This window comes from Podarcis muralis, chromosome 18 (genome assembly GCF_964188315.1).
Source record: "Podarcis muralis chromosome 18, rPodMur119.hap1.1, whole genome shotgun sequence".
Taxonomy (NCBI): Eukaryota; Metazoa; Chordata; class Lepidosauria; order Squamata; family Lacertidae; genus Podarcis; species Podarcis muralis.
This window is the reverse complement of record NC_135672.1, coordinates 10,179,645-10,194,928: the sequence shown is the minus strand read 5'-3', so window position 1 is coordinate 10,194,928 and position 15,284 is coordinate 10,179,645. Positions and strand designations below refer to the sequence as shown.

Below are 15,284 nucleotides of genomic sequence, written 5' to 3'. Positions count from 1 at the left end.
GTCATTAAGAAGGAAGCTAATGGCAGGGGACATTTGAGGCACCGTGCACATCAACTGCCACACAGTTTAGCAATTGTCGCAGGAGTGTTTGCCCTTGCAGCAAACCCCGATGGTTCCTTTCAGGCATGCCAAGGGACAAAGACAAGCCCTGCTACGCAATTATCAGAAAGCGGAGCACCCCTCCGACAGGGAGCACGTCCTCACATGCCCCACGCTGAGGTGAACAAGCATGCCTTTGCCTCCTCCGCCAACGGTCAGTTGACCCAAATTGGGTAACTCTTGGCATGCAGCCTGGCCATAGTGACTGGGTGCCATTGTGTGGGGTTCCGATTCCCGGTGCAGCAAGCCAGCTCCCTCTGCGCTACTAGCCAACCTGCCGTGCTGCGTCAGACCTCAGTGTGCTTGCTCACTCGGCTGCGCAATCGGATACAATATGCCCTCGCAAAATCTTAGCGTAAGCCAAAAATTAAAAACTGAGCAAAAAATAAAAGTTCAAGGAATCTTTTCTTTAACCAAGGCTGGATAAACCTTGCCCAAAGCAAATAGCATTAAGAGCCAGAACAATGCCGAGGCTACCCAGGGGAAGACAGAGTCAACAGAACATTGAAGCTCAAGAGGGGCTAGATTTAGAATGCATGTAGGGGCCATAGCTGTCAACTTACAGATTTGAAAATAAGGGATCAGCAGCCAAAGTAAGGGATCAACAATTACTTTGATAAAATACATATTTTGTTGCGTGCAAATGGCTTTAGATACCTATTAGGTCCTATAAATTACCATATAGCATATATTCAACACACAAAAAGCAATAATTTGTTGTTGACAAAGGACAGCTGGACATAGATAGGGCCCCATTACCTTCAGTAGCTTATTTAAGGGACATCATCAATAAGGGACAGAAGCGGGACATGGCCCTGGGATAAGGGACTGTCCCGCCAAATAAGGGACGCTTGACACCTATGGTAGGGACATGCGAAGCTGCCTTATACAGTGAAGAAGAAGAAGAAGAGGAGTTTGGATTTGATATCCCGCCTTTCACTCCCCTTCAGGAGTCTCCTTTCCCTTCTTCCCCCACAACAAACACTCTGTGAGGTGAGTGGGGCTGAGAGACTTCAAAGAAGTGTGACTGGCCCAAGGTCACCCAGCAGCTGCATGCGGAGGAGCGGAGACGCGAACCCGGTTCCCCAGATTACGTGACTACCGCTCTTAACCACTACACCACACAGTGTCAGACCTTTGGCGTACCCAGTTCAACATTGTATCAAATCAGCAAAACTGACGCTGCAGGGGTTCAGGCGGGGAGAATACTTCCTGAAGATGCTATCAGGGATTGAACCTGGGACCTTCTGCCTAAGAATGTGAAAAGAGCCAATGCCCATCTAGTTCAGCATCCTGTTCTCACGGTGGCCTACCAGATGCCTGTGGGAACACCACTAGCAGGATCCGACCATAAAAGCACTCTCCCCTCCTGCCGTTTCCAGCAACTCTAGTATAAACTCTAGTTACTTGTCAAGACAATATGCCTTTTAATTGTTTTAGCAACCAGACAGAGTAGGCAAGCCTGTTCAGGGAAACGGTTGCAAAACGGGAAACCTTATTCATGCCTGGGGTTTTAAAGGTCTGCTTTCTTCAGAAACAAGACACTGTCAGGGCCAGAAGCCCTGCTTGCACATCCATAGCATGCCTCTTTAGAGAATGTAGGGAAACCTCAAGACAGGGATCAAATGTGGGCCTCCAGGCTCCTCTGTTTGGCCCTGGGAACTTTTCCTAGGTCTCACTGGTCCTCCTTGACACACTCCTTAACTGTTTTTGCTTAGCTCGAATGTGTCCTTGAACTTGCGTGTCTGTATGGAGGACAGTGTGTGTGTGTGTATTGAAAACAGCCTACTGTACCAAAGGTTTAAATCTGCACACCTCTAGCTTAACGTACCATGGGCATGCCCTGTGTGACCTCAACCAAAGAATCTAAGGTTGCCTTTTTTTTTTTTTAACTTCTACGTAAGGCTAGTCCTCACTCAACCCAAATAGCCTCTCTTTAAACTCTTCCCAGTACATCATATGCAAGAAAACTGAGTCATCACATCCAAGAGAACTTTAACTGGCTTTAGTCACGGGAACAACTGGTGGTTTGCATCACATCCTGTACAGTCAGGTCTGGCTATGTTGCCTGGTTTGCTACCCGGAAAAACCCATGTGAGGGGCGAGGAACCTGTGGCCCTTGAGACATCGCTCGACTCCAAGCCCCATCACCCCCAGCCACAATGGTCAGGAACAATGAGAGTTCAGCAAGATCCAGTTGGTCACTGGCTCCCCACCCCATGTCCTGCCCTGCAAGCTTCCCAGAGATGTAGGCAGAGAAGCTCCTTTAGACAACAGGTATGGGGAAGTCCAGGTCTGAGGAGGAGAAATTGGTCCTCCAGGCCTCTCCTTGTGTATTTGTTGAATCTGTCTGCAACCTATGGAAATGCTTCTTACCTGCCTGGATGGAGGATAGAGATGTATGTCTATCCCTGTATCTCTCTGGCTTTCCCCCAACCCAGCTTGGATGGGGAGACAAATGTGGCCACCAGCCTGGAAATGCCCCCCCCAAAGGTAAAGGTACCCCTTCCCGTACGGGCCAGTCTTGACAGACTCTAGGGTTGTGCACTCATCTCACTCTAGAGGCCGGGAGCCAGCGCTGTCCGCAGACACTTCCGGGTCATGTGGCCAGCGTGACAAGCTGCATCTGGCGAGCCAGCGCAGCACACAGAACGCCGTTTACCTTCCCGCTGGTAAGCGGTCCCTATTTATCTATTTGCACCCGGGGATGCTTTTGAACTGCTAGGTTGGCAGGCGCTGGGACCGAACGACGGGAGCGCACCCCGCCACGGGGATTCGAACTGCCGACCATGCGATCGGCAAGTCCTAGGCGCTGAGGTTTTACCCACAGCGCCACCCGCGTCCCTGGTCCCCCCCCCCTTTACAGAGCTTAAAAAACGCAGCGGTAAACAAATTAGTGGGAAATTATACACACAAGAATCCACGCATTTTAAAAAAATGTCCCTAAATCTGGCCTCCAAACTGGAACAAGCAAATGAAGCGCTGCAGGCAACCCTGCAGGGCTGAACTCAGTTCATTGGGCTCTGAGTCTTGTTCACTCATCAAAACACTTTTTAAAAAAGGAAAAGGGGAAAAAAAGCACTAACTGCTGGCTGAGGCACTCGGGAAGGAGTTTGTGCCAACAGCCAAGGAACTGCCATGCTCTGGGGGCAGAAGAGGAGAGAGATGGTCATGACGGGATTTTTTCTGTTCCTTGCATAATCCGATAACTCAGGAAGTTGTGTGGTGGTAAATTCAGGGCAGGAACAATAAGAACCTACTTTACACAATACACAATTTAAGGCTTTTTCTGGTTTTGGCTCTGTGCTTTTCAGAGAAGCAACTGCAAAGTGTATATATTTTTAAAAATAAAGTGGGGTAGAAATTAAGGAAACAAATAGATGACTTATTTATCTACTTGCACTCTGACGTGCTTTCGAACTGCTAGGACTTAGGACAGCACATATTTCCTTCAGTCAAAGGTATATATTCAAGAAAATTTATGGGGGGGTACTTTGTGAAGTACATTGGGCTGTATCCAACATTAGTCATGCTCGGAGTAGACCCACTGAAATTTAGAGGACAAAGCTTGAATTCGATATACGCTAGCCATGCCATGCACGTTATTTTCAATGAGTCTACTCTGAACAGAATTTTGCTAGATCCACCCCATTACAAACAATTCCAGCTAGGTTTTAAGCCTTAACTGGTGTTCAGCTTTCAAAACTGAAGAGACTTTGGTCACAGTAAAATCAAAGCACCATGTCACTCCAGGTTTACGAAGCTTATTTAAATTTATGGAGTTGGCTTTATTCTTATAAACCACACTGGCAACAGCTCTGCGGCTGAAGGGCAGCGGAGAAATGTGTTTGATAAATAAAAGCAGTTAAAAGGTTAGAAGGGCCAGCCCTCTTGCAAAGGTCGGGCTGGCTAGACAACCCAGCTGGTGTCTACTCCCAGTAAACCCCAGAATTCACATGGGAGGTGGGTTCTAAAATAGCGCACGCTGCTCTGGGCTACAAAACATATTAAAAACAAGGTACGGCAAAATGGATCGCTAGCAAACAAGGAAAGGTGCAGAGAGATTAGGCATGTGGGCTGGCTAGCGGATGATGGACACACTAGCACAGCCCAATAAGGACTAGCTTGCTTTGCCTTATGCAATTGGGACAAGTCACTTTTCCAGTGAGGAGGAGGGTAAGAGGGAGAATGATGGCGTCTCAACCACAATGAGTCTCGACCTGGGACCTTCTGCATGCAAAGCATGATGTTCTACTGCTGATCTGCCACACTTTGAGCTATGACCCTTTTTAACCTTAGTGGGAGCATTCACAGGCACCCTATCCTACGGGAGCTGAACCACACAATTTCCCTCACCAATAAAAAATGTGGCATCCTGTTCCTACACAGGATTTACTGCTTGTCGGAGCAAGCTTGTTTGACTGTGGAGGTGCACAGCTTGCAGGCCAAGGGAATAGGGAAAACTTGCCAGGTTCTCAGGGAAGTAAGTCCTCGATGAGGATGGAGTAAACAGGCTGGATCAAGAGAGGGGCAGAACGATGTCCCAAGAGAGAGGAGGATACTGCCTAGCCTCCTGTCCCGCTCAGCTGTTTATGCCCAGCTCTTATATACCCTGCCCCAAGGAAAAACACATGATCTGCTCATTCGCTTCAAAGTAAAGTCACCTTCAACTAAAAACAGACACTCCCCACTCGGGAGCTGAGGGGAGGAGCTGGAGAACCGCAGGGGATCTCTGGCACAAATGTAGCCACCCAGCCACTGGCTATGGCCAAGTGCCAGGTCCTTTCACAGATATAAAGCATGGGTTTTGACCCCTTTCCCCCCCAGTTACAGCTACTAGGCTTCTTTGGACAAAGCAGAGCGCATCCTAAGCCTCCATGCAAATTTCTGCATGCCTGGGACTGGATGCTCATCTCATCTTTTAGGCTAGGGGTTGGGGAACTGTTTCCAGCATTAGGGGCCACTTTCTCTTCTGGGCAATCTTCCAAGGGCCACATGCCAGTAGCGGGCAGTGCAAAAAGTGTGGAGCAGTGAGCGTCAATTTTCTCATTTGGACCATAGGTTGGTTTATCTACTCTCTCTCTCTTTCTCACTTTCCCAATTCTGGAGAGAAAGAGCCAATATCAGAGTTCAAGGGCACATTCCAGCCAGGCAAACGCAGTCAAGGAGTGTTGGAAACAGGGCTGGTGAAGTTTGCAACCTAGGGAGAGTTCTGAGGGCCAGACAGGATTGCTTGGAGGGCTGCATTTGGCCCTCAGGCTCCCCATCTCTAATTTTAGGCCATGAGGCATCCTGACTAAACTTGACTCTTTGGCACTCTTAGAACCGAGACAACATCAAAAAAGATTAAGTTGAAGAAACCTGGCAGGTGACTTTTTAACCTCATTTCTAAATACGCCCAACCTCATACAAAGAGATGGTTTGGGGAATAATTCATTTTTTCAACAGGGCGGAGGCTTCATGTTGCAACTAACCCAAGGCTGCAAATCTAAAACGGCAGCTCTCCAACAAATGTAAGCAGCAATTTTTTAAAAAAGCTGTTGCTTTGCCGCTCAAAACCTGCCCTCTGAAACAGCTGCTTGCCCTACAAGGAGACCATGCTAAGACAGCATGTAGATTCAGGGGCAAAAGGTACAGAAACAAGTGAAAAACTTGCGCTTTCGGCAAGCACTGCACGGTGGCATTTGGAAGTACAAACTGTCTGAAAGGAGCCTGAGAGATGGTGAGTGGACAAATCCGAGGCATAGTATCCCATAGCTGCACTTCGAAAGTGCCTAGATAGCAAGCAGTAGGACAGCTGGACCAGCTCAGATAAGCCCTTACCCAGATAAAACCCACACAAACCTACCCCAAGAGATGCATTTAAGAAACAACTAACCATAAACAACAACTCCCCCCTCCCTCCGACGTGCCCACACAATTGAACTCTGGAAGTCACTCCCACAAGTAGTGATGGTTACCAACTTGAAAAAGAGGATTACACAGTTTCATGCAGTATAAGGCTATTAACAGCTACCGGTCACAATGGCTACATTCTCCCCTCCACTGTCTGAGGAAAGCCAGTTGCAGGAAATTGCAAGTGGGAAAAGCACTACTGCACTCAGGTCCAGTTTGCAGGCTTGCCAAGGTTGGCCACTGTGAGGGTAGGATTCTGGAATGGGTGTGCTTTGGCCTGATCCAGCAACCAGGCTCTTCTGATGTTCTTAGATGTATTTGGCTGATATCTCTGCAAAGCAAACCTAGACAGGAGAAGAGAGGGCACTCCCTTGTTTCCCAGGCTGTTTTCACCTCCTACGGAGAATTCCTTGAGCTTCAAAGGGTGTTTCTAAGTTAAGATAGGACACAACAGGCTGTCAAAAGGATCTAATAACAAAAAACTCTCTTGTGTGCTTCGCAGCTTAAATCAGGATAAGGGACCCCCTGCAGCCCTCCAGAAGTTGTTGTGACTCCCAGCTCCCATTATTCCTGACTGGTTAGGGTGGCAGGAGTGGGCTCTCACCAACTTGGACAGCTTTCAAAATCCACGGAGGAGAAGGCTATCTGTCATGTTCTTCCACTGTCAAAGGCAGTAAGTGCCTCCGAAAGCCAGTTACTGGGTATAGCCCAACAGTTGCGGCATCTCTGAACAACAGCTTGTAAGCAAGCAAAGTGTACCCGGAATTACACAGATGAAGAGAGCCGCTAAAGGGTTTGGTGTTTCACAAGACGGTTGCTCTTAGCCTCCCATTTTGTAGCTGAAGCCCGCTAGAGGTTTCCCCCCCCACTAAAAGCCGGAAGGGTAACTATAAAGCTGCACCACATGATCGCTCTCAGAGCAGCTAAGCTAATGATCTGCTCAAAGATTGGTCTGATCAAACAATAATCTGTGGGCTTTTACACAAAGGTCAGCATCTGCAGCAAGAGTTATCCCACTAAATGATTATAGTCTCAATGTTTTTCAGCAGCCTTCACCAAACTGGTGCCCCTAAGATGTCTTAGCCTGCAACGTTGGCTAAGGCTGATTTGGAAGGCACCAGGGTTTGGTGAAGGCTACTGTAGAATAAGATAGCAGTGCAATTCAAGGAACCCGCTTGTCTGGGCCTTGAATGTGGGTAGACAAAATCATGCCTGGCTGAGGGGGGAAATCCAGCTTCAACCGCCCATTCGCAAAATGGGAAGAACAATTACCTCCCTTACAGGGTTGTTGTATGAATTATGTCCAAGTGCTCTGTAACCAAGCAGGGCTGTGGTTTCCACTGCTCTGAAAAATAAGCAAGGAAGCCAGTCACCCATGCCCTAAGTTTGCAAGGTCTTCTGTAACCTCACCCTACTAAGACCATACATTTGAGCCTATTCCATGCTGTGGGTTGTGTGAGTGTCCACCTTGTCTGGCATCCTGTTTCCCATAGAAACCACGTATATACCTCTGGACAAAAAAGGAAGACTGCCTCCAAATCCAGAGGATTGCTATAGCCACTATGGCAAATAGCAACTCATACAACCACGAATATGTCAAACACTTTTCAGAAGCTACTGAAACCAGAGGTCATCATCCATCCCATCACCCCTAATGTACAGTGCTCTAAGCCCTTCCAAGCCTATGGAACAGGCCAGCAAAGATATTTAAATCCACACAAATGGCTGATCTGTTTACCACCCTGTTGTTGAAAGATGACTAGGTGAACTCCAGAGCCCAGAATGTCTTCACGGGCTTAGAAATGCCAGCCAGACTCACAGGGATATTCTGGGAAACTACTTGCAACAAAAGCAGCATTACTAAGGGGGCCAGGAGAAGGAGACGTAACAAGGCCGGCTTGCCAGCGCGAGGCAGGTTCTAAGCCTCTCACGGGAAAGGTCTTTAAGCGGAGAGCTAATTAAATACCAGGCTACATTTGCAAACACTTAATCTTGAGGAGCTTCATTGGGTATTAATGCTAAGCTTTAATAGGCCCTAATAAAAATTAACAAGCAACGGAATTAAGACCATACAAACAAAACCCTGTGGGGTGGTGGTCTGAATGCCAGCTGATGAACCCAAATCTGTTTTTTAAAAAAAAGAAGTTTCAAGGATGGTACAGCCTGAGGACAGGATGGAGACACAGATCTAGACCACCACCCTTTTCCCCCACTCCTGCAAAGCCTTGAAGTACAATGCCTTCTGTCCCCACCTGCTGTTTTCAGGCCAAAAGAATCAACAACATTGCAGGAGGCTGCAGCGTATTTGTACTGCAGGACCCCCCCTCCCCACACTGCCAACTGTTTCAAAGGAAGCTGAAAACAAATAAAGATGCCGTGAAATACGAGAACATGTTTTGTTCAGGGTAAAAAAACAAATGCCAGTTTCTAATTCAAAACCATGCCAGTTTAGATTTGATGTAGCAGCATTAGGTCAAAGTCAGGAGCAGGGAACGTCAGGCCAGGGGCTGATCATGGCCCTCCAGACCTGTCTTCCTGGCCCTTGGAACTCTCCTAGGTCACACCCACCCCCATGGCTTTGCTTTGCAGCTGGCTGGATCCTTGAACTTTCATGCCTTTCACCTGCCCAGATGGAAGATAAGAGGCGTGTGTGTGTAGAAACTAACCTAACCTTAACCCACTTCTGCCTCTGGTCCTGCCTGTTGCTGTGTTAACCACAAAGGTTGTCCAGAAGGAAAAGTGGCCCCAGGCTGAAAAAGGTTTCTGGCTCCTGGACTAGGTGTTTAGATGAAATGGTGGATGCATTTACAGTCCCAGAGAGAAAAACCAGATGCAAACATTCTTTCACTCGAACATGTGGCCCTCCAGATATTCTTGAACTATACTCCCATAATTCCTGGTCACTGGCCATGTAGTCCAATGACTGAGCCAACCCTCCACTAGAAGATAAAACAATTTTACGTCTTGTTTTAAAGACTGAGGGTCAGTTTCCCCTTTACAACTGGTCAAGATGATGAAAACCCTCCTGTCTAGCACGTACGCTGTTAGCAATTTTATATTACTATTTGGAAATAAGAAGAGGGGGAAATCCTGAACAAGCTGGGAGGAGGAAGAAAGAGGAACAGGCTCAACTGCGTGTTTGCATTAAAAATAGAAAACCTTAATTACAGAGCTTTAAAAGGGGTGTTTCCATCAATGAACAATCTCACAGCCCCAGAAAAGAAGGGCAGGGGTGAGAAACCAGTTCATCTGCAAAGCAGCAAAGAGTTTCACTAAAGAAAATGATACTGTTCTCAAACCCTTCCTCCAGAATTGTATTTTGGGATGGTGGGGAAACAAAAAAATAATTGTCAATGAACAAAGGGCATGATCCTGGGAATGTTCCTTTTCTCAATCTCAGTAGGATTAAGACACCCACACATAGCTATGCTTGGGCATAACTCGACCAAACCTTAGAAGTGATAAGGGTTTTTAAGTCAATGTACCATATAGTCTCTTTCCTACCCTGCCCCAGCTTTTTCATCCCCCTCACAGCTGAAGCACAATAAAACCACAATAAAATCCAATCTCAGTCTTCAGGGCAATGAGGAGCAGTATGCCAAGGATCCCATTTGTCATCTCCACCCTCCTTAATATGGGAACCATTTCCTCTCACCCCTCCTTGTGAAGAGAAACTCAGTCGTCCCACAACCCAGCAGGCATGTCCTGGTAACCCCCCACTGTAGAAAGGACACCGAATACATGCTTGGCAGGGGGTTGGACTCGATGGCCCTTGTGGTCTTTTCCAACTCTATGATTCTACATGCAAGCTATTGAAAGAAAATGGGCCCTCACAAAACGAGTGCCTTACTCCCAGTGATGTGGGAGGAAGTATTTCATTCTAGCCATGAAGAATTCTCCTTTGTAATGGATTCCAACTGCAAATACAAAGGTGTTTCTTTTTAAACTTTGTTTACTGAATAGGAATCAAATGAACACAATGAATTAGATTGCTCTATAGGGCCGGGGCTGCCATTGTGGCACCTGTGGGACAGGCAGCCACAGGCTTCCCTACACCCTTTGCTTTAAAGATGTTTTAATGGTGTATTTTACACTGCTGCCCCCACCCTGGGACCTTCTGGTGAGCATTAAAACTAGTAATAATAATACGGCTAGCAGCCCCTGCTTGGGGGCACCAGAAAATTTCCCAATAAGTTACTTGCTTCTACCTGTCCCCACGCTTACAAGCAGCGAAGTAGGATGGGCAGACCAAAAAGTCACCTTATATGGGCACCTTACTGCACTGCATGAAGACTGAGTTGGGGGAACATTTGGCAATTCCATACACACATACTCTGTACTCCTTCCAACAGAGAAGCCCACTCCCATCTCTCTTCTGCAGGGGAAGGTCAGCCCCAATTAAGAAATGAATTGTATATTGTTCAGCCATTGCTCATTACAGGGATGATAATGGAAGCTCCTCCAAGGATGGCTGGTTCTCTTGCAGATGCCCCTGTGTTTCCCCCCTCTCTGGGCATAGGCTCCCAGAGTTAGCCATACTCAGGGCACACCCACTGAAATTAATGGACCTACCTAACTTAGTGATACATAAGGAACAGGGAATAAGAGTAGAAGTCTGAGATGGCTTTTCCTGCCAACAACGGACTGATAGCTTTGGTTTCTTTAAAAGATTTATCCTCTCCAAAGGCACCTGTAACAAGGTTTAGAATTATACACATTTTCTTCTTAGTTTGGTTAAAGACAAGAGATCCAATTGCAAATGCTGAAGCCAGTTCACAGCTTTACCATAACTGAGTTAGTGGAGAGAGAGCGCAAGAGAGAGATAAAAGAGGGGCATCTGAACATTAATGGCATAGTTTAAAAACAACACATTCCTTCAGGCATACCTAGAATACAACTTTGTGCCACACTTATAGGGAACCTCAGGTTCAGCTGCTGAATGTGGCTCCAGGTGTCTCTTATCTGCTCGTTGGGATTCTCCACAGAACATGCCTCTAGGCCATCAACTGCCCTGCTCAATGCCTCCTTTTCATAGGAAGGAGCATTTCATCCCTGTTGCTTTTAGTAATAAATTGCAATTTTTTTATTACTGCAAAATCACTTGAGCCTGCAGCATGAAAGGGCAGCGTTCCCCAACCTTACATCTCTCAACAACTCTTATGAGCCCTGACCACTGGGCATGCTGGCAGAAGATGACTGGGGGGTGGGGGGAAGAGCAGAGCATTTGTAGCAATCACCTAAGATTCGGACAGGCCCATCTAGACATGGGTTTCACCATTTCGGTGAGATCTAGGCCCAAGAAATACTGCCTGTGATGCAGCTGTGAAATTGCATTCTCAACAGCTTGTTGCTTCCAGAAGGAGAGAGCAAGCAAAGTTGAGGTCCCACCCCAACAGGACCCAAGGGCACCCATATACTCTGTTTCAGGTAAGTGAACAGCTGCATTTGCTATCATGGAAAAAGTAGCGTGGGGCTCAGAAAACTACGTACTACTACAGAGAAACATCAACTTTGCCACCTGTGTACCACGTCCTCAGGTTGGCCTGCCCTTCTCTCACCAAACAAGCACTACACCCCTGTACACAAATACTGTACACCACCACTCTAATGAGTCTTTGCAATATAAAAGGCAATACATCATAGTAACATGCCATCAACTCGTTAAGAATACAGTGGTGCCTCGCAAGACGAAATTAATTCGTTCCGCGAGTTTTGTTGTCTTGCGATATTTTTCGTCTTGCGAAGCACGGTGTCGGGAAAGTTTTGGAAAAGCTTCAAAAATCACCAAAGTCTTTAAAAACCTCAAAAAAGGCTACCACACTGCATTCTATGAATTGCTCCTCGAAGTCAAGTCGCAACTGTATTAGCGGTGTTAAGAAAAAGGAAACAGAACTTGCAAGACGTTTCCGTCTTGCGAAGCAAGCCCATAGGGAAAAGCGTCTTGCGAAGCAGCTCAAAAAACCAAAAACCCTTTTGTCTTCCGAGTTTTCCGTCTTGCGAGGTACCACTGTACACAAATACTGTACACCACCACTCTAATGAGTCTTTGCAATATAAAAGGCTACCCTCCACACATCATAGTAACAGGCCGTCAACTAGTTAAGAATATTGGGTTGTAGCCAATGAATCCATCCTGCCTGTGCAAAGACATAGTGTAACATAACACAGATGTAGATTGTAGACAGCTCAGGGCAGAGACCTGAACTGCTTTCAGAGGTGAGGACTCTCTCATAAAATTCATACTCTTTGTTCTGACCGCTTTCTGCCTCTGGCCCTGCCTACCCCTGGCATGTGGCCCTTGGAAGACTGCCCAGAAAGGAACGCAGCCCTTGGGCTGAAACGGTTGCCCCAATTTACTTGAAACACAGGCAAAGTGCTTTTTTTTCAACTTCTGTAGACGTTTGCTGGTTTCCAGCATTAACATTTTCTTCTCGTTTCTCCCCGCTGCAAATTTATGTGTGGTTCGCAGCAGAAAGATACAAAAATACATAACAAACCAAAAACAAACCAGTAACTACTCTGCGGAGAACTGCACTTGGATACAGCCCCAAGTAAAACCCACCTCCCTCAAGAGATTAAAGGTTGGGGGGGGGGCTAGTGCCTAGTCGACCCTTCCCAGAGAAGGGCTGGGCATGAGGATCCCCCACCCCAAAAAAACACACACCCCACCTGAGCCCCTTGCGAACCCCGCCCAGCAGATCTTTGGGGGGGGGGGCGGTATAGAAATGTAATATAATAATAATAATAATAATAATAATAATAATAATAATAATAATAATAATTTATTTATACCCCGCCCATCTGGCTGAGCTTCCCCTGACACTCCCCAACTAATAATAATAATAATAATAATAATAATAATAATAATAATAATAATAATAATAATGGGCGCCCCCCCAACCCACCCAGAGAGATAGAGATTGGGGGGGGGGAAGAGGTCACGCACCTGACTCCCAAATTGAAAAAAGGCCGAGCTTTCCTCAAAAGCGTAATCCCCACCAGCTGAGTCGAATGGGAAAAGCGCCAACGGGTCTACTCTGAGGAGGGCCAGATTCGGATTGCAGCCGCACACACACGTGTGTTTCCCACGTGACGCCCATCGGGTTTGCACCCCCTTCCCCCTCATAGAGGCCTAAGCGTTACTCGAGAGTAAGACCCCCTTGCCGTCGAGAGTGACTCTACTCTGAGGAGGGCCGGATTCGGATTACCGCTTCACAAACACACACGTGTGTGTGTTTCCCACGTGACCCCAATCGGGTTTGCACCCCCTTCCCCTCATAGAGGCCTATGCGTTACTCGAGAGTAAGGCCCCGTCGCCGTCGAGAGTGGCGGCACCCGCCGCCAGCGGGTCTACTCTGAGGAGGGCCGGATTCGGATTACCGCTTCACACACACACACGTGTATGTGTTTCTCACGTGACCCCATCGGGTTTGCACCCCCCTCCCCCTCAGACAGGCCTAAGCGTTACTCGATAGTAAGGCCCCGTCGCCGTCGAAAGTAACGGCACCCGCCGCCAGCGGGTCTACTCCGAGGAGGGCTGGATTCGGATTACCGCTTCACACACACACGTGTATGTGTTTCTCACGTGACCCCAAGCGGGTACACACACGTACGTGTGTTTGTGTGTGTTTCCCACGTGACCCCAATCGGGTTTGCACCCCCTTCCCCTCAGAGAGGCCTAAGCGTTACTCGAGAGTAAGGCCCCGTCGCCAGCGGGTCTACTCTGAGGAGGGCTGGATTCGGATTACCGCTTCACACACACACGTGTATGTGTTTCTCACGTGACCCCCATCGGGTTTGCACCCCCTCATAGAGGCCCTAAGCGTTACTCGAGAGCAAGGCCCCGTTGACTCCCCTCTGAGAGACCCTTCCCCCGCTCCCCTCAGGCGACGCTCGACGCCCTTTCCCCTCACAAACGCTCCCAGCCCCGCTTCCTCACCTGCCCCGAAGGCGCCCCCGACGGCACACAGCAGCGCGCCCGACACCAGCACCGCAGCAACCCAGGCGCCCATGGCCGCTTCTCCTCTCTCGGCGGCGGCGCTGCTTCCCGCCCCGCTTTATGTCCTCGGTCTCCTCCTCAGCTCGCCTGAGGGGAGCGAGAGGCCGGCGGGAGTGGGCGGGAGAGAGCGGCGGCCGCAGCCAACCACAACAAGCGCGCGGGGTCTGCGAGGCCGACGATTGGGCGGAGGGAAGCAGGGAGGCCCAATGAGAGCCGGAGGGGTGGAGCCCAGAGCGGCGGTTGGAAGGCTCGAGGGGGGGGGAGGTCGTCGTCGGTTGGCGTTGAAGGACGTGCGCGGCCAGCCAATGAGCGGGAAGGCGGGGCTCGGGGGAGAGGAATCGTTCGCCAAGAGGGACGGCGAGGGGGCGGGGCGGTTCGATGGACTGGTGCGGCAGCCAATAGGAATAGCCTTGAGGTGAAAGGGGCCGGGCGACTCCTCTCGCCTCAGCAGCGCCGGGATTGTCACGTACGCAGAGCAAAGGGGGAGCAGCAGCTTCGACCAATCGGGGCCCCACTCTTACGGGGCGCCGTCCAATGAGAACGCGAAGTCTCCAAACGGGCGCGTGTCCCGACCAATCACAGTCCAAGTTGGCCCGTTGTCTGCGCTCCAGCGCCCATACGTCTGACGTCACAGTCAACATCAACGGGTGCCGGGGAAGGACAATAGGCTGAAATAGGCGGTGTGCTTACAATTCGAGGCTGCTGCTTGGAAAGTTGCTTTTTTTCACCGAAGGTTTTGAAACCCATTAAAAAAATAAAAGTGTGTCGCATTTCCAAATGCAAAATCCCGAGGGAATAAAGGGGTGTGTGTGTGTTTCAATAAAAAATGACCAGAGATCAGCCTGAAAAGGGCTTTAAAATTAGTTTGCCCTGTTAATTGACTTGATGGTACAATAAAGCCTCCATGTCTAGGGGCAGTCTACCTCTGCACGCCAATGACAAAGGGACACTACCACCTCCTAAAGCAGATTCCCTCCCAATTGCCTGCCCATCCAGATGTTACTGGGATGTGGGTGGCGCTACGGGTTAAACCACAGAACCTAGGGCTTGCCGATCAGAAGGTCGGCGGTTCAAATCCCCGCAACGGGGTGAGCTCCCGTTGCTCGGTCCCTGCTCCTGCCAACCTAGCAGTTCGAAAGCACGTCAAAGTGCAAGTAGATAAATAGGGTGGCGGGTTCAAGCCCCACGTTGGGTGAAAGATTCCTGCATTGCAGGGGGTTGGACTAGATGACCCTTACTGGTCCCTTCCAGCTCTACAAGGCTATGATTCTAAGTCACTGTGTCTGGGTGC

General features: G+C 48.7%; 1 protein-coding gene across 2 annotated transcripts in view; it reads right to left on the bottom strand.

Moving 5' to 3' along the window:
• The window catches only part of BSG (basigin (Ok blood group)), a 37,200-nt gene extending 23,089 nt beyond the window's left edge, over positions 1-14,111 (bottom strand). The window contains exon 1 of one of the 2 annotated variants that reach the window (XM_028713435.2): positions 13,934-14,111. In XM_028713435.2, the coding sequence (XP_028569268.2) occupies positions 13,934-14,006 (73 nt within the window). In that variant the 5' untranslated portion in view covers positions 14,007-14,111. The remainder of the gene's footprint in view (positions 1-13,933) is intronic. The other variant, XM_028713436.2, reaches the window with a different exon arrangement.
• Between the last annotated feature and the right edge of the window lie 1,173 nt (positions 14,112-15,284).